This window comes from Hippocampus guttulatus, chromosome 21, assembly GCF_054856545.1.
Source record: "Hippocampus guttulatus isolate MCC_2025c chromosome 21, RoL_Hgut_1.0, whole genome shotgun sequence".
NCBI lineage: Eukaryota > Metazoa > Chordata > Actinopteri > Syngnathiformes > Syngnathidae > Hippocampus > Hippocampus guttulatus.
This window is the reverse complement of record NC_141281.1, coordinates 2,647,249-2,667,067: the sequence shown is the minus strand read 5'-3', so window position 1 is coordinate 2,667,067 and position 19,819 is coordinate 2,647,249. Positions and strand designations below refer to the sequence as shown.

Below are 19,819 nucleotides of genomic sequence, written 5' to 3'. Positions count from 1 at the left end.
AAATGCGATCACGGTACTTCAATGAAAGCAGAGACGCAGTGGTCTGTACATTTGTCATAAATCCTGACTTATCAGTGTGTGCGTGCGCGCGCGTGTACCAGAGGAGGCTGAGGTGGGCGTGAAAGGCACTGATAGCTGAGCACTGAGAAGCTGCAGTCGATCTCTCTTCATCGTGAGCGTCTTTATCTGCTCTTCCAGCCTCCTGTTCTCCTCCTGCAGCTGATGGAGAGACTTCAGCATGCCCACCACTGACAAACAGAGAGAAAACAGACCGCATTTGAGTTGACATTTGTGCGCGTCGCGTCAGAGGTCCTTCAAACCGGCACCGGCGACAAGACGGTAATGCTACACTGCACAGACTTCATACGGCCCGTTCTCACTCGCCACTGACCGATTTGGTATATAGAGAGGGAGGTCAGAGGCCAAGAAGGGCCACCTGACGCGGGAGCGGGACTTGCCAAACACAAGAACTTCAACCTGAGGGGGTCGGCCTCTCTCTTTCCCCCAAAGGATGTCCGCGCAAATGGCGTGTTGTCACTCACCATCGCCCTGCGCGCCCTGCTGCAGCAAGAAATTCTGCCCCTCGTTCCACTGCCTCTCCAGGAGCTGCTCTATGGTGGTGGCCACCGGGGGCAGCGTCTCGCCGCTGCCGCCGCCTCCCCCGGCCCCTAGCAACCCGAGCCCTGGTCCCGGCAACGACCCTGACGAGTCATAGCGGATCTGCAGGCCGCCAATTGGCGAGCTGAATAAAAGGAGAGCCAGAGAATGCGAGCACAGACAGAAAAGGGGCGATAGAGAGGTCAATAGGCAGATTAACGACCAAACATAAATGTCAGACAAACATGGACACTGCTGGCTATAAAACGACATCAATTTGTTGTTACAGTGGCCTCTGATGAACAGGGGCCAGACTGTGTCTGTGTGTGCGTGTGCGTGTGTGAGGTGAGAGAGACAGCGTAAGAGAAAAGAGGACGTGCAAAATCAAAGATGCAAGTGGACAACATTGATAAATTGAAGATCGCTGTGTGTTTGTGTGTTCACAATCTCTGGATACATTTTTAAGAAGGGTGTTTTGCATTTCTGTATCACTCCTCACACACACACAAATGATTGAAAAAAGCCAAGATTACATTCACGTGCAAAAAAAATAAATGCTACAAATCTCTAGTTTCATTTGAAATTGCCAAACCATAATAATCAATCATCACCATCATCAAGAATTACCTTACTATTATATACGGGTAAAACAAAATGTTTTGGCTGTGAAATACTAAAATGACATTGTCTCCACCAACCTTCATAACGAAATCATCCATCCCACAGAAAACAAAAAAAAGATTTCTGTCATTAGTATTCCTACCTTGACCGAAGATGTCAAACAGTTCCCCGAAAGCAAGCATTAGGTGAAAACAAAATGTTTTTCCTTGTGTGAATAAAACAAGAAAAATACAATTGCAGTAGAAGGCTGGTTAGCACCTTCAAAAACACAGGTTATCGTTGGCTGACAGAGCGAGAACTGCCTCTAGGCACTAAATAGGGGAGTGTGTGTGTGTGTGTGTGTGCGTGTGTGGCGTGAGTGGAAGAAAGATGAGATGGGGGGCCAGCAGAGGGAAAAGCAGAGCGGGGGATGTGTGGGGGCGGGTGGGGGGTCAGTTTGGAATGTAAATGGGGATGGAGGGAGGAAGAGCATCTGTGAGTGTGTGCGTACACTCACCGCGGCGTGGTCTTGGGAGAAGCCCTTATTGAGAAGCCCTGCACACCGACGCCGGTGTCTCCGGCTTCCTGATCTATGCAAGCACACGCGCGCAACATGTTTTCCATTAAAAAGCCGGATGCACACTTTGGACAAAAAGTGGTCAAACTCATTTTTCGGGGCAACACAAACATGCACGAAAACAAACATCCGGGCACACGCACGACCCGCCCGCCTTGTAGAGTCGGCACGACTTGATGAGAGATGCGGCTTTTTTGCCTTCCCGTTGTCAAGACAACAGAAGAAAGCCAAAACCAAACGCTACAAGTGGTTTGTAATTAACACCAGTGATTGAAGCCGAGCCAGATATTGCGATCAATTGAACAAAAAGGTTGTCTCCTTTGACTTGATGAGCAGAGGAAACTTGTGGGTTTACGTTCCATTTTCACTTCATTGCGTCGATGCAACTCTCAATCAAAACAGGGCGAGAATTTGCTTGGGTTCTGCACAAATGTCGGCAGAGGGAGCGCAGTGGGGGTGACGTCCTCATCCAGCGGCATAGAGCAAAAGTTGAATTTGCTTGGTAACCATCACACACACACACACACGCACGCCACTTCATTCAAAAGCTCTCTCTTTCTTTTTCTGTTTCTGTCCAGTGGGCCTTGCCCGCTCGCTCTCTTCTCTGTCCGCCTTCCTCTGGGCCGCTGGCCAGACGCTTCCTTTCATTTCTCTCAGAGAGAGTAATGAATCACACATGCACACGCAGACACTTTTGCATTTACATGCTAGCACTAAACTCCCCCCTACTTAAAACAGTCAATCTAAGCATTTAGCCGACTGGGTCAGCGCCAAAGTGCTCGCCTTGACTTGAGAGCAAATGTGCATTCCCTTCGTAACCCTTTGCATCCTGGCGCCTCCCACCGCGCGCACAAAAGGCAACGAGAGTCGGCTGCCAAAGTAAACGGGCGCAACTTCCACCCGCGTGCGCACGCCTGTTTGCAAACATACGGCGGGAAGAAAAGCCCGTATGTATACTGTACCGGAGGCATGCAATTTCCTAAAGTGGAAATAATGTGTGCCCTGCATACTTCAAACGACTGGCATTTAATCATGATTCTTTGGTTTTCTTCCATATCCCCCACTCTTTCAATTCAAATCAATTTGCTTGTCTACCAAATCCTGTTGTTATCGTTCACACATTTCTTTTCCATACTTTGTGTGCGCATCTGAAGCCCTGAGCGGTACAGATTGGGGAGATGAGATGCGCCACGTGTATTTACATGAAAAACACCGGAAGTGTGATCGGCATTTAGGGACACATGGAAAAGCCATTGGTGGGGCCCTTCACATCCACATCCCGCAATCATTTTGAATAGCAATGTTAAGCAATGAAAAAGTCTACATTTGAGGCGGGGGCAATTTTGGAATCCCCCCGAGTCAAGCCTGCACATACAAAGTAAGAATGTGGCATCGAATGAGGCGTTGCCAGGCCAGCTGGGTGACATAGTCTCTCCAACGTCTCCTGGGTCATCCCCGGGGCCTCCTGCCGGTGGGACATGCCCGGACCACCTCACCAGGGAGGCGTCCAGGAGGCATCCTAATCAGATGCCCGAGCCACCTCATCTGCCTCCTCTCGACGTGGAAGAGAAGGGGCTCGACTCTGAGCCCCTCCCGGATGACGGAGCTTCTCGCCTTATCTCTAAGGGAGAGCCCGCACACCCTGTGGAGAAAACTCATTTCGGCCACTTGTATCCGGGATCTTGTTCTTTCGGTCCAGACACGTAGCTTGTGACCATAGGTGAGAGTTGGAACGTAGATTGACCAGTAAATGGAGAGCTTCGCCTTTTGGCTCAGCTCCTTCTTCACCACGACAGACACCGCACCGATCCGCCAGACGATCTCTTGCTCCCAATCTGCGTATCATATTTAAGAATTACACTAAGACTTTCTATACCATTACCCTCTCGCAACCGAGCACATCACACATCACGTGCACACGCGCGCACACAGACATCTGAGCCCACGCCCACACGCACAATACATCCTTGTGGCCCTGTCATTCATCCTGATTAGCGAGTTAACCTGCGGGTCAGAAAGGATCTGACTGATGGTGGCGGCATCAGACGTCCAAAGTCTTCTCTTCTTCTTGAAATCATTCTCATCTCTGGTTTCAGGAAGAAACTACTCTCATTTTGAAAGGCTTCTCACTGTGAAACCTCTTCGGGAGAAACCGCAAGCGTGTCAAACTTAGTGCATGACAAAAGACACTCCATGTGTTCATCCGATAGTTCCCAAGGAAGAAAGGAGGTGGGGCGGGGTTCCACAAGAGCTCATGGGGAGGAGCTTGAAAATTTCACCAGCGCTGACCCATGACCTTTGTGCAGGACCACGAGAAGGGGGTGGTGACAATCCATTATCCCCCCCCCCCACCCTCCGATCCCTCTCGCACACATGATTGTGTCACATGGATAAGCTCCAAACCTGCGGGTGAGGCCTCCGACTGGGCGATGAGCGCTGCCATGGCCGAGTTCGGATTCAGACGGTTACCAAACATATGTGAGGGAGCCATGTTGAAAACTGACCCTGGAAGGGCACTCACCTGAGGACAAAAAGACACAGAAATAATCAAAAAGGGGAAAAAAACTCCTAACTCCTCATAAACTCCCTCGTTCAAAGTCTTCATTCAGATAATTTTGCCGATCTTCCTACAAAGTAAAAAAGAATCCCAAAAAAATAAATCATTAATTTCAGGAATCATGAAGAGGATGTTGAAATAAATATGATATATCATGAAAGTGTAGAATCTGAAAGGGATATAGTGATTTGAGAAAAATTTTCATTCATTAGATAATTGTATTCATCCAAGTAGCCATTAGTCTCAATAGCTTTTAAATTAGAGCATTCGTAGTGCTGAGATAATACAGTGCACGGTGGATAAAGTAAGAGTCTAAACACCCTTATTCAGGTTAAAAACAAAAATCCAACATTCTGCTTGATTAGAAAAAATAAAAAAGATCATATCGATTGAGGGACACAAATTTCCTAAAATTTTCATGAGGGGGAGAGATAAAACGAGAAACTATGGCAACGCCACATCTTTCTGTCCTGCTTCACACGTGAGGCCTAAAGCCCCTCAGAGAAGCGACACAACGCTGACATGCTGACAAAGTGTTTCTGATGCATAGAGTTTAATCCAATTAAGGTATTTCCCAAATAAGGGCCGTGGAGCAAAGGGGTGGGGTTTGAGTTAGGGGGCCGAGAAAGATAGGGAAAGGGAGGGAACAAAATGCCAGACTGCTTTGGTCCTATCAGACAGATGGAAAAGACCCCCACCATCACGTGAATGACAGCATCGAACTATTTTTGAAGATGTCGCCTCATTGGATCGTCAGAGTTGTTGTTGTCATAATGCTACCAAGGCCAAGTCAACAAAACACCCTCTCTAAGAAGTTGACTCATGGAAACGATCTGATTTTGAGAGGCACGGTTGGGCGGGCGTAGGTGCAGACAGTTGTGCTACGGGGGAGTCCTTCCTGCGCTCTCCCTTTTTTTTCTGTCCTAGGCGGATAGCCAGTAACAGGCAGCCCGGAGCGGCCCAGTGGACTGAAAGTAACAAATGGCCTGAGTCTGTCTTGAACACACACGAACGACTGCTGTCGGAATTCTTTGGTTGGGTTAACTTTGTGTGTGTGTGTGTTACAGATGCGCAGGAGTTGATCACGCTTTCTTTAGATGGGTCTCCCTTTCTCTCACTTATAAACATGGACACACTATACAGTCCAAATGTCAAGTCAAGTCAAGCTTTATTGTCAAATATGCTCTGTGTGCAACACACAGCACAGATGAAATTACTTTCCTCTCTCGACCACAGTGAAACTCCTCTATATGCACACAGCAAATAGCCGATGTCTCCTGCGCTTCCCAAGGCCTGTTCGGTAGGAACAGAGAGAGGTACTGGCCAAGATAAATGTCAGGCCTGAAAAATCAAAACGACCCAAAACACAGACGGACGGACGGACACACGGACACACAGACACACAGACACAGACACACACACACAGACACACACACACGCTTGAGAGCAGCCCCTCTATCCCTACTGTGGTGCTTGTCAGATGTCATTACATCACAGGACAACAGAGGGAGAGTTAGAAAGAGAAGGATGAATTGGGAGGGGGTAAAAGAGAAAGTGGAGGGGGAGAGAAAGGATGGATGTGTGAACAAGCAGCAGAGAGCAAAAGGTGGTAAGGGGACACAGGAGAAAAATGGAGTTGTGTGGACACTGACAGAAAATTCTCTCTGAGGACATTCTGAAAAGAAGGACACTGAGGTCGGTGACGACAGATTAGTGTCCCCCCCCCCCACACATCCCCAAGCACTCCCTTTCCCTCTTTATAGGGCAGTTAAAGGGTGCTTCAAAAAAAGCTACCAAAATATTTTCAGGTACATTTATTAGGATGAGAATGACATTTATGTAGCCTTAAAATTGTATCATATACAATATGTAAAAAAAATAATAATAATTTTTAAGATCCAATGATTTGTTTTGAAATCTTGAAATGGCCTGGCTCCACCTTCCCTTCCCTCTCTGAGCTCCTCCGCCCCACACACCTGCCCGGCGCCTCGGGTCTGCGGACCAGACGTAATTAGAGGTACCGAGAACGAAGCGGAGGCTCCGAGGGGACGGAGCATACTGAGGCATACTGAGCTTCATGAGGATGTTTTCTCTGAAAATTTGTTTCATTCCTTAACTTTAGTCAGGATTATAATAAAAAAAAAAATTAAAAAAAGCATCACTTGACTTTCCAGAATTCGGGATTTTTCTCTGAAGGCCACGAGTAATCAAAACAGGCTGGCAAAGGGGCAAAGGAATCTCCTGAATTGTGAATAAAACTCAAGACCTCAGCGCATGCCCAGTGCGATCAGCCATCCAATAACTCACAGAGAAGAGACAATTCATACAAGGTCAGAACGCATGTGCCTGGCACATAGTTTACGTGCCGTGCAGAGATTTATTTGTGCAGCTATTTTAATTAGTGAGCGGTGTTTTGTTTTGGGGGTTTTTTTGGGTGCTGCCGCAGTTAATCTACACGTCATCGTAAAAAATGTTGGCCTGACAGAGGGTGTTGAATAAACCGCGGGTGAATTTCTAGGCGAGAAAGAGCCAAATCGAAGGAGAAGTGTGCTTGCGTGTCATTGGCACGCCACTTGTGCTCGGACTCACGTGTGTGGTGGCCGTGCCGGTCAGGGGTGCGGTGGCGGTGAAGGGAGAGGGAGGGGCCAGCGAAGGTGCGGGTTGCAGTTGGTCTGAGTTGACTCCGCCCATGGCGACAGCGCCAGGGCCCGACAAAGACGACCCATCGCCACCGGAGAAAACACCTGTGAACAGTCAGTTGAAAACCTGTGTTTCAGATTAAGATCAGACACACGATTGAATAAGGATACCAGAATACAAAAAAAAAAAAAGCTACAAAGCTAAGTGAACAAAACATTAACATGGTTTCTCGAATCAAAACGTGTCAGTGCTCTTCGAGGATGTGCTTTGCTGATCAATACTTTTTCCCCCAGATATATATTTGGGGAAGGTGTGAAAACAATTAACACACAAAGACACACACAACTTTGGGGTTCCTACATTTCACAATGAAACAAAACAGTGGTGAAATTGGAAATATATATATATGCTTAAGGAAATGTCAACAGTCTGTGCTCAGCTAACAATTTGGACCCAAATATATCCACTCTGGTTAGTAAAGCTTAAACAAAAAACAACAACAGCTTGGCAGGTCTCCTGTATAAATTTCAAAACAATTTTCAAGGTTTTCTATGACATTCAAAGCTTCGCTGTTCTCAAAGGAGTTGAAACTAACATCTTAAAAATGAACTACAAGGGATGAAGTAAATACAAATATTTCTTTTTGGACTGAAAGGTGCAGGAAATTCACCTACCCTGCACCCCAAAAAAGAACACCAAATAGAACAAGTAAAACACAATATTACAGTGTGTGTGTGTGTGTGTGTGTGTGTGTGTGTGTGTGTGTGCCTCATCCTCTTATCTTAGCATGCCTCACGCGCGCATGCGCACGCTCCTGTGCTCAGCCGCTAACCAGGATAAGCCCTGCCCCGGCCCCCTTTGACCCCAGCAGAGGTGGTGGTAGGGGGGAAGAGAGGGCCTCTCAGTCCCACAAAAGCCTGAATGGCTCAGGGCAGCATACATTCACAGGGGGAACAAGAGATCTTTGTGCCAGGAGGGGAGAAGGGAGATGATGGGGTGGGGGGGGGGGGGCATCTATACACTGCACGGGCTTACATACTATTTATAACACTTTGTAATATGCACCAGAAAAATGGATCAGCAAAAGCTGGGCTTGCAGTCACTCAGAGGGCATGCGCTCCTGCGAGATGTTCAGCAGCTGGATGCGAGACCAACTCCGCCATTTATTCGTTTTATATGACAATGAAAAGCTTCTTACGCACACTGAGGCGCAAGTAAAAGCCCACGGTGCACGAATGTATCACGGGCTCGAGGTTCATTTAAACATTGAGGATTGTTTATTAGGAATGCTGGCACGGTTATTTTTAGAGAAAAAAAAATTATATGTATGTGTGTATATATATATATATATATATACATATATATATATATATGTATATATATATATATATATATATATATATACATATATATATATATGTATATATATATATATATATATATATACATATATATATATATATATGTGTGTGTGTGTGTATATATATATATATACACACACACACACACACACACACACACACACACACACGTATAAATAATATTTTTAAAATGAGCTCGTAGTAGAGCTGAATTCCCGGCACTCTTTTGCTACAATTTCAGGTGATGGGAATACATTTTAAATGAAGAAGTATCAGTATTCCAATTATTTCAAGAAATTAGGAATACACATGCCAGAGGAAAATGGCCTAAACTGCACCCATGGCATAACACTCAAATAAGATAAATATTTTTTTCAGCCACAGGACATTCAACTTGCTCAAAAGGTCTGACGAGAACTCTGACACGCATTTTCCTGCGTGAGCCAGCGCTAAAGTTCCGTCCTTTTTCCCATTCAAAACATCTGTGACGTTTTAAAATAGGGAGCAAGATGAGGTGATATTAATTTTCTGCTCATTTGAAAAAAAATGTTGTGGTTCTTTTCTCGATTGTAATTTCAACGACAAACTAAATTGTTGCATCATTTTGAAATGTAGAAAAAGCATGGTGCAACTCACATTCATTTGCCATTCATTCATTCTGCACATTGAGAGCCGTGTGTGTGTGTGTGTGTGTGTGTGTGTGTTGTGTGTGCGCGCACGCAACCGTGCATGTGCATTAAAAGTTATGGATAAGTGGTTCAAATAAAAACTTTGGCTTCGTGAATAGTTATTCATGATGTGAAGCACAATCACCCTCAAGGTTCGTGATTGCCAAGTCGACTCTGAGATGGCTCAAACAATTCAGAACTACTAAAAATACAGAAACATTTTTCAGTTATTTAACCTCAATTAAAAAAAAGTCAAAGAATATTTTCCTGATTTATAACCCTTTGAAAACACATGCGCACAAATGATGAGGTGTATCAAAAAATAATCTAAACTAAAACAAATATAATACAAATAAAAATGTTAAAATTTGTTAAAATGGGGGTGGGATACAAAAAAAAAATCTATCCACTTTCGTTCCCTCCATCACACATACACATTGGCCAGAATAAATTCATGTCCACACCACACCACGCACAAACACCCGAGTCCCGTCCCTGCCCCCCACCGTCAAACATTAACCTAACCAAAAACGAAGCCCTGCCCCTCACCACCCACCGGCACATATCTATCAAGCTAACTATCTATCCATCAGCATGGTGGGAGGACGCCGCATGATGGGGGGAGGGAGGGCACCCAAGGATTCTCCCCATAACTGCCCTACATTAACCCTCAGCTAAATATTTACAGTGTGAAGACGAACACATGATTAACATGCACGCACGCACCCATACAATGCCAAGGCCATATCAGCCGCCTTTCCCCTACCTTCCCACACCAGCGGTGGTTACAAATGGCATCGTACAATGGGGAAAGGCAACAAATGTGCCACACGTTGGGAATTGCTAACTTTCCTTTGACCACCAGAGCAGAAATAAATGAGTTGGTCCTGTGTCCCTGCCTCGTCTTGGAATTCAAACAAAAAGAAATCCAAAAACACACGTTTCATATATTGCTAAGCAGAAAAAAAACGGACTTCCCTGTAAATGTGCAGCTTCACAAATGCAGATTTCTTTGTGTGTGTGTGTGTATATATATATATATATATATATATATATATATATATATATATGCGCGATGTAACCAGGACACAGGAAAAGTAATACATATGTATGAAATGATAAATGGCTTTGTAGTGGCTATCGCCATTCAACATACAGTTGTGGTCAATCTGGAGTACACAAGTTTGCAGCGACATGAAATCATTCGAATATCCCACACAAAACATTTAGAGTTTAGGGTTAAGCAGCTATGTTGACGTTCTTTCATCGGACCGCTAATCTTTGGTGTATTTTCAGTTTTAGTCAACATCAGCAAACGTAATGTCCAAATCAAAGCAAAATAAAAAGAAAATTCCTCACACATATTAATTACAAATTGGAGACTAACATATATATATAAAACAAAAACATGAATACTTGAGTTAAGGTGAATACAATTCTTTTCTCAGGACTCAAGACACATCAACAAAATAACATCATGTCTCGGTAGATTCAGTTGCAGAAGATCGGTATCATTTTGGAAAACAAGCAAGCGTCATCAGAAGAGGAAGGATGTGAGAAGCAGAGAAACAAGGTAAGAGCAGAGAGCTGGCAGACAGCGGGGAGAAACAAAAAGGTGGTAATCCTGGAAGAAAGCGGAAATGCGGGATGGGAGAGCTGTACTGAACCATTTCCTCCAGCAGAGGGGAACTCCAAAGCAGTTGCCAAGCAACCGAACACAAAGAAGAAGGGAAAAAAAAGCTGGGTAGCTTCACACACACACACACACACACACACACACACACACACACACACACACGCGCGCACACACACGCACGTACACACACGCGCGCACACACACACACACACACACACACACACACACACACACAGCAAAATTTCATTGCAAGAAGTCTATTCCAAAAGGTCTGCTGTATAAGCGTTGCTCGGGTTTATGTTGATGGTTCCAGGTAATCATGAATGGCTTTCTATCCAATGGAAAAAGGTTGTCATTTCTATTTCGCATTACCAATTGCATGAAGATGTGCTCAAATGACCAGACATCATGGTCTAAAGAACAGAAAGGTGCAACAACAATGTAGCAATGACTTAATACAATCACAGTACCATTGGGTAACTGAAAGAAAAGCAGCTTTGGGATTTGAAATGGGGCATAAGTTAAATTTTGTATTTTTCACACTTTTCTGAACAGAAAGAGCTCTTTGCACATCACGAATAACAACTGCGACTTCCTGAATAATGTCGACCATCCTCCACAAGTAATTTTCCTGTAATGAGGCTCACCTGGGAAAACTGTCTCGCTAACAGTGATTCAAAACAGAGAAGGGAAACAACACTGGCGTTGGGCAGAATCCTTGCCTTGCATGTCCAAAACCGTCACTTTCCAGGAAATAAAAAAATAATTTAAAAGAAAGAAGAAGAAAAAAAACAACTATGTTTGTTGAGCAAATGAACATTGCATTGTAAAAGAGAGCAAGCCATTTTCAACACTTTAGACCAGTGGGGTCAAACCCAAGGCCCGGGGGCCACATCTCGCCCCCCACACGGTAAGTGGCCCGCGAAAGCAAACATGTCAACTTCCATGATGCTTGCTAAAATCTCGACCAAAATGTAAAATTCTCATATGTAATAAATAAAAGAGATGTTGGAAGCATTTTCTCGTTGCCAAACCCCTCATGACACTAACTTAATCAATAGTTGAATAAGCCCTTCTTCTTGACTTCTTGTCAACGTAACAGATCCACGTGGAGAATGGCCAATAATACTGATTTGTGTATAAATTTGAAATGGACCCATTTTGGACACAGGAAGTTTCTGCCTGATAGTGACGCGATGCAAAAACTTGCCTAGGAAATCCAAAACGCAAATGGAAACTAATATTCTCTCAACTGTCCTGTGAGATCAGTGACCTAAACTAATGCAAAAAAACTTTTCCATCAAATTAAAATGTCCATCCATCCATTTTCTGATTCACTTCTCCTCACAAGGGTCGCGGGGCGTGCCGGAGCCTATCTCAGCTGTCTTCGGGCAGTCGGCCAGGGGACACCCTGAACCGGTTGCCAGCACATCGCAGGGCACACAGAGATGAACAACCATCAGGACATGCGAACTCCGCACGGCAAGGGCGGAGAATCCAACCCCGCACCTCTGCACTGTGAGGTCGCCGTGCTAACGAGTTGACCGCTGTGACGCCCAATCAAAACGTTTCATTTCAATCCTACACGCATAATAATTTGGAATGAAGTGTACAGGATACCTCGTCGATGCTTCGATACCAAAATTGCAGTCATCAGGAAGACATAAGACGGTGTATTTAACGAGCCTCTATTCAAGAATGGAAATTAATTTCTTGTAACAACAAACCAACCAAAATAACGATCAAAGGTTATCCCAATTAGTCTTGCCGAAGCACATTGACAAGACCACGAGTGAACAGACGATGCCATGTCAGACACCGTAACAACACAGTAGCAATTTTAGCAACACTCTTGCTTCACAGTTGAACGGTTAGGGCTCCAACGCCTTCAGTGCAAATGGCCGCGTCAAAATGGGAGAAACGGCAAGGTAAAATCACTGTGCTCTCACCTGCTCCGCTGCTGCTTTGCAGACTCCCATTCCTGAGGAGTGAGGGGGACTTCTGCATCCCGCTGCCGACACCAATGACCCCGAGACCTCTTTCGCCTCCTCCCATTCCTAAACCACCGCTGCAAGTTAAGCCGGGCCGGCCAGAAAGCGTCAAGGAGGAGGACGTAGGGGGGGGTGCGGCGGAAGAGGAGGAGGCGTTGGCCGTGGAGGTGGTGGGCAAAGCAAGGGAGGGTGATGATGACTCTGGTGGCTTGACGTCCGTTGTGAAGCAAGGTCCAAATCTGTTTCGCCAGTTGCCTTTCTTTTTCTTCTTGACTCCATCCTCCCCACCTCCCGCACTTGCTCCAGCGTTCCCCGGGCCGATGCCGGAGGGCTGCGGCCGTTTGTAGACAGCCGAGCCACTGAGGCTTGTCGTCTCGTTGGCCGAGAGACTGTGGGAATTGTCATACAGCTTCCCACCCACTGGAAGAATAAGAAAATAGCACTGACTATTAAGCTGTTCTTTTGCACAAATAGTCGAAAACTCCAGGGAAATAAGTTTGGTTCTATTGTGCGGGATATGGGGGGGTAGGGGGGGGGGGCAATTATACACTGGCTTAGTCCCTATGCCCGATGAATAGTCTCGTCACTTTAGCAATATCATCTTTTTACTGACGGCCGGGATAATTTGATTTAGAATAATGGTGAGACAAAACTTGAAAAACATGACAAAAGTGGAGTGCAACTATCACCTGCAGGAGCGGTCGTCGCAAGAGAGGCAAAAAGGTTTGTGGTTCCCTCTGAAGCGGCGCCCTCTGAACTCGGCTTCACAAGGGAGCTGAAAGATGGCGGCGATGAGAAGGAAGTCACGCTTCCTGGGCGCAAGGAGGAGTCGGCGAAGCTTAGGAAATCAGAGGATGTGGGGGCACAGGCTGTCTTGCTGGCACTCGTCAACAGCAGGCCTTGATAAGACAGGTGCACCAAGGCCAAGGCAGAGGAAATGGGAGAAGGCAATTGAATATGGAACGCTTTGAAATGGGCAGTGAAGATCCGATCGAGGATCGAGGGAAAGCTCGGGAGGGGGCAGCGGGAGCATCTATCGGCTCATGTGCTTTTCTTCCCCATTAGTGTGAGAACAGGAAAAACAAGATAACCGAAATAATCATTCCATTTTGTTTTATTAATCTCCATCCGCTCTAAAGTGAGCGCTCCCTTCTTCGTGTAGTCCTCCCACAAAGGAAGTACGCAGGGGGAAATCAACCGCACTGTGCTCCTCCTTCGATAGACAAAACACACACCTGACAAGAGCTCAAGGTTCTGATTATAGAAAACACAAGAGCTCAGTGAAAGCACCGACTCCTTCAGGCTCCCCACATGTCTGTGTGCATGTGCGTGTGCGCGCGTGTGTTTTTTTTCTCAGACAAATACCTAGATTACAGGAGCCAGAGGCCGGAGACAAAACACTGCTATCAAGGCCACACACGGGAAAAAAAGTCTGAAGTCCGGTCAGAATCCAGTCACACAGCACAAACACATTTGGTGGGCTCGACGGCCAGCTGATCCGACACTTTTCCACCTCGTCCGTCTTTGTAACCGCAGGCTTTTTTGTGTACAAAATGAACATTCAGAAGAGACATTTTCAACTATCAATTTACCTTGGTGGAAAGGTCCAGTGGAGGCAGATGTGGAGGTTGCCATGGTGACCACAGCAGAGGGGAGCGCTTTCCCTGAGGAGGTGAGAGACTTCCGGCCACCCCTCTGCCCCACCGCGTGGCTTCCAGCGGGAGTTTTCTTGCTCTTCATCTCAGAAGCCACCTTCCCGGCATCAGCGGCGAGACAGTCCTTGGAGCTTGCCAGAGAGTGAGAGGATGACACTTCCTGAAAGTTGGCGTTGGTGAAACGGGCGCTCCCGTCATCCAGCCGCTTCTGCGAGGCTGCTGGGAGAGCGGGGCCCCCGACCACCGAATTGCTGCTGGTGTAGGTCTGGAGGTAGAAGGTGCAAAGAGAACATGAAAGAGGAATCACGAGTGTTAATGCAAAAGGGAGCGCCGGTACAAGGAAAGGCGCGCTGAAAACTCACAAAACACCTTATGAGGATTTCGCTTCCTGCAAGTGCAGGGAATTTGTTGGTCAGACCATGCATTACTCACTGGGAAATTTGAGAACAATTTCTCCACAATTCCTTGATTCACACCTTTATCGAGACAGACACCAAAATGGAAATTGGTTTGGCAGTTTGGTTTGTTTTTCGCGTAATTCAGCAAGCTAACAAACTACAATGAAAACATGTCTCCATCCAAGGGAAGTCAACCCAGTGATGACCAAAACAAGAGAGATTTTTTTTTAAATTACTTAGAGAGCAGTTCACTAAACAAAAGAGAAGGCTGCTCCTCACCTTCTCTGGGACCATGATGTTTGGGAGAACAAGGGAGGGGGACATGTCCATGGAGGTCTTCTTGTGTTTGGGTTTGTGTCTGTCCCGTTCTTTGTGTTTCTGAGCATTAAAGGGTACAAAAACAAAGGCAAAAAAAGGAAAGGGAAAAACAAAGGAAATACCACATGAGCAAGGCTAAAGGGGAAAAAAAATATTTGTAGACATCTCAACATGTATGTAACCATTCCTGGGAATGATTATTTCCAAGAAGATAGCGACTAAATCATCGGAACAGGGCTGTGGAGTAAATGCGTGCATGCGTGTCTTGTGCATGTGTGCACGTCTGCACGTGTGCGAGTGCGCGTGTGTATGTGCGTGCGTGTGCGTGACGGAAAAAGCATTACATTTCAAAGGATCACTCCAAGATGAAAGCGTCACAAGCACAAAGAGAGTGATGGAAGAGAGATGAGGGGAAAATAAAGCTTTGGGAGCAACAGGAATTCAGCCTGCTGAAGTTTGGAGTCGTGTGTCATAGAAGTGCACAAGATCTCATTGTTTCATCCAATCATAGCCTGTCTTCTTGGACCGCTGTATCTCAATTTACACCATCTCCATTTTGCACACCCGCCAGCCCTCCTCTCGCACCCGTGAGGCGGTGATCGGGTGCCGGCGCATTTACACCTCACATGAACATCCCACACGCTGACACCTCTTTGCTCACGCATATGGACAGACCGATGCGGATCCGGGCTTTTACACACAGGCGTGCGCGCACACGTGCCGGCAGTTAGACAGGCTGTGAAAATATGCATCGGTCCTGAGAGACGTATTGATGACGCTCAGTGTCATGACAACTCAGGAGCGACGCAACCCCCCGCCCCCCACCACGCACCCACCCACCCCACTAACGCCTCTGCCCTCTGGGTCTCATTGGGAAATGATCACATGAAAGCTGGTGACAGTTTAGCCAGACTTCCGCACCGAGTGGCAGTTAACAGACCCCACCGGCCGAAATGGGAGACAGCAGCTCCACTGGAACCGACCTGTGAGCCGCCTTGAGCTAATTCTAATCTTTGAGCCTCAACTTGTGCGCGTTTGGGTGGGTGGAACTTTAAACAGCGGCGACGACTCGGCAGACCCTGTCATTACATTTAAATGAGTTACTATACAACTTGGTCTTTTATTTACATTTAAGACATTACGAGAACTGTAAACATAATGTTCTCAGCAAGGGGGGGGGGGAGTATCAATCTTCTTTTGAGGGTTTGTCAAACCATTATTCAGTCTATGAAGCAGACCATAGTGGCATGGCACTGGGCAAAAAAAAAAAAAAAAAAAGAAAACTAAAAATGAATGTCTCACAATGCCTAATTTTGGCACAAAATTAAGATGCCATTGTAATAACATTTAAACAGGTGATGAATAACAGCCGAAATGTCAACAGTGTTAGTCGTACAGGAAGGATAAAGCGGCACAATATACTGCCTGTTTGGTAGTAGCCATTCAGCACAAATGCTTCAGGAAGAAAAAGAAAGGGGAGAGGGAGGCGAGCCTGGAGAGGTGAGGGAAGACGGGGTGAAATGGAGGAACAGGAAGTGAAAGGGGTATGGGGGGTATAATCTGCCCTGGCCTGGCAAGAATCCCCCTCTGCCGCTTCCTGCAGGATTTGTGTGTGTGTGGACGGGGGGTTGCACATGTTTCCAGGAGGCCTTTTCGAAGCGTCCAGTGAGAAGGATCTTTCAGCCCCTGCCGGAGTTTGACTGGAGGGTCTCACATGAGGTGAGCAGAATTGACGAGACGTGTACGAGCAAGCACGCAAGCAGCCAGTCAACGGCACACCCAACAGTATAACCTCAGTTTGTGAGAACCCCGTTCCACAAACAGATCAAGCAACATTTTCTGAAAAGATACAAATTGGATTTGCTTCACTTTGCAAACAATCACTGCATCCACGTGAAACGCTCAGTTGCGCTTTCTGGCTTTTTTCCCCCCTTTAAATCATCCCTCAGCATCAACAAATTTAAAAGTGCAAGTGATTGTGCTCTTCGCAGACCTTGGAAAACATTGCAGTTTTGACTTCATTCTTTCTTCTGAAGACTTGTAAATGCATTACTTTGGGGGGGGGGGGGGGGCGGGGTCATGCGCTGGCAAATCGAATAGATTTTCCGATTCAAATCAACATTTATAGCACCCCAAGAAACAACTGATCTGTACAGATAGAAGTGTAACAATAATTTAAAAAATGGTCATAAAACACAATTTCAAATGTTAGGACTGATCCTTAAAACGGGCATTTGACTAAATATCCTCTCTCCATGAGGGGGAATAGTAACCAGTAAAACATTTTTGTACGGAAGGTGAAATTCTGTAGTCCTGTTTCAATGTCATCCTGAGCACAATAATGCTGCAGGTCTGAGTGGTTGCTCGACTTCCCATGGTTGATGACATGTTTTTCCTTGTTCTACTGCCAACTGATTCAAACGGAATATCCAGTCACATTGCCATTGCTGCTGGCAGTCAAGTTGGGCAATCAATTTTGCCTCAGATTCAAGATGCAGTTAATCAACAATCAGTTTCACAAAAACACATTGTTAAACAATTCATCAATGATGCCCCCTCCCAAAATAAATAAATACATAAAAGCCCCCCCGGCCTTTGTCTTGTTGGTTCAACTCTTTGAAACTCATCGAAAAGAAACCTACCAATGTCAATCAAATTGAGAACTACTGCTTCAGTGTAGTGGTGGAGCATGGCCCCAATGTGGGCGTGTAAAAGCGACAGTACATATTTCCGGTGGAGTCGCAGTTATGGGTGGGAGGCGAAGAGAGGGTAAGATCTGAAGGCTCTCTTACCTTCTTTTCCTGGTCTGGGGGTCTATCCATACACTGAGAGGAAGAGTCACTTAAGCTTTGAGATCTACTAGCGCGGCCCCTGCGTCTTCGCTAAAAAGGTAAAGAGGAACTCCAAGTTATTGGATGAAGTTCAAAGAAAAGAGGCTTGAACTAGAATCTAGAATAACTCAAGAAAAAAGTGAAGGGGGAAAAAGAAAATGACAGAAGGTCAGGTCAAAATTGAAAAACAAAAGTCGAAATTAAAAAACGGTCACACAAAACTTCGATGTGAATATTGTATGCTGCAAAAGTGGTGAAATTACTTTTTTTTTTTTTTTTTTTTTGCAAGTGCAAAGCTAAACATTTTAAGAGTGCCAAAACCAAGTTTTGGTCGGCACGTGCCGTAACATTGACGGGCACAAACTCGCTACTTATGATTGTGTGCCTGTATACAGCAGACTTTCGACATACAGGGGCGCAGGGGGTAAAAGAGCAGATTTCCTGTGAATGACCTGCTCAGACTAACATGACGCACAGCCGACAAGCAAATTTATATGCAGGAAGGCCAGAGGAACTAGCAGTGGAATTCAAACGACAACAAAACATTCCTCAACACTCTGCACCATAGTGTCTTTGAAGGGTACAATTTTATTTGGTATCATATGAGACTTTGGGAAGTCCTTTCCTGCTTGATATTGCTCATAGTGTCTGTTGCCATGGTGATGAACAAGCAGCGATATTACCTCCAGGCATATGTTAAGGACTGCATTCAGTTTGGAGTATTTTTATTGTTATTTCTGATTGCTGTTGTGCACCTTGAGATCGACATGATTTGGTGTTTTTCAATGTCTTAGTTAGACTCTTGACACATACATTTCTTGAAAAAAACCAACATTCGTCTTTGGTCCTCGTGACTCGCGCAACCAGAGTTTTGAGGTTTAACTGTTTTTGTTGCATCAAATTACTGAGCATGTTGGTAGCACGTCACCAGGATTGTGATGCGCAGAACTTCTCTTGGCATGGCCCATAAGAGTTTACACAAAAAGTGCCATTTTGCCAACAAAAACTGCGAGGACGTGATTAGAATGAGCCGTGGTCTAAATTCAGCTAAAATTCAACTCTTTTCTCGAGAGGCACTGTCAACATTGTTCACTAAGTGTTTTCTGAAACCCAACCGGCTCCGCTCACCACCGATTCCCTCTGGCAGAGTGAGCCATACAAATCCGGCATTTACAGCGACAGCCAAAACCATTTACACAAATCAATATGACAGCATGAGTTCTCCCATTTGTGCTCTCACATTAAAACGCTTGTCGGACCTTTTCATACTACCACGGCTATTTAAAGAGCAATATATACATATAGCTTATGTTTTTAACAGTATGTTGTATAACAGTCAAGAGTCAGCCAATGAATTGTATGGATTTGGGATGAATTCAAATGATTGGAATGGTGTGCAATGAAGACCCTTCTTGCTCCTATAATCTTGCTTTTGTTTTTGGATGTAAGGCTGGGCAATTAATCAATTGACAAGATGGTGTCTCTCTCTCTCTCTCCCTCTCTCACACACACACGCACACACACACGCACACACACACACACACACACACAAAAGCCGCGCTTGACTCAACAGCAGCAGCAGCAGGAATTCAGTGCGTAGGCTGCTCATCCCGTGCCGATACTATACCCAGCTCAGGTCAGGTTACTCGCTCCCTTGAATGGGGTAATCATACGCGGTAGCTTAAAACTGCACCGAAGTTTGAACACTATGTGCAGAGTGGAACACAAAAAATGTCCATGGTATTGTTGGTGTTATTTTTGAAAGGAAAAATAAAATGAAGGCTGATACTCTATGCTGTTTACTCAAGGCTTTACTTGAAGGCCGCCATTCTCTGCCAAACGGGAAAAGGGTAAATGAATTACTCGCAATAGATATGAGGTCACAGAGGTAGCGGTCGAGAGCCTACTTATTGGGGCAAAATTCAATACACAGTAAATACAGGCGCATCCGAGGAATCAGCAGATGCAAAAAGAAAATTCTAACCTGTGC

The 19,819-nt window shown here is 45.6% G+C and overlaps 1 protein-coding gene across 7 annotated transcripts in view; it reads right to left on the bottom strand.

Moving 5' to 3' along the window:
- mllt10 (MLLT10 histone lysine methyltransferase DOT1L cofactor) overlaps positions 1-19,819 on the bottom strand; it is a 31,663-nt gene that overhangs the window by 3,357 nt on the left and 8,487 nt on the right. For 6 of the 7 annotated variants that reach the window (XM_086101646.1, XM_086101641.1, XM_086101642.1 and 3 more), the window contains exons 7-15: positions 14,960-15,058; positions 14,220-14,547; positions 13,317-13,526; positions 12,586-13,047; positions 6,921-7,075; positions 4,178-4,295; positions 1,715-1,787; positions 543-742; positions 99-248 (exon numbers count right to left, since the gene is read on the bottom strand). In XM_086101646.1, coding sequence (XP_085957772.1) covers positions 99-248; positions 543-742; positions 1,715-1,787; positions 4,178-4,295; positions 6,921-7,075; positions 12,586-13,047; positions 13,317-13,526; positions 14,220-14,547; positions 14,960-15,058 — 1,795 coding nt within the window. Of the gene's footprint in view, positions 1-98; positions 249-542; positions 743-1,714; positions 1,788-4,177; positions 4,296-6,920; positions 7,076-12,585; positions 13,048-13,316; positions 13,527-14,219; positions 14,548-14,959; positions 15,059-17,790; positions 17,881-19,819 lie in introns of all 7 variants that reach the window. The other variant, XM_086101647.1, reaches the window with a different exon arrangement.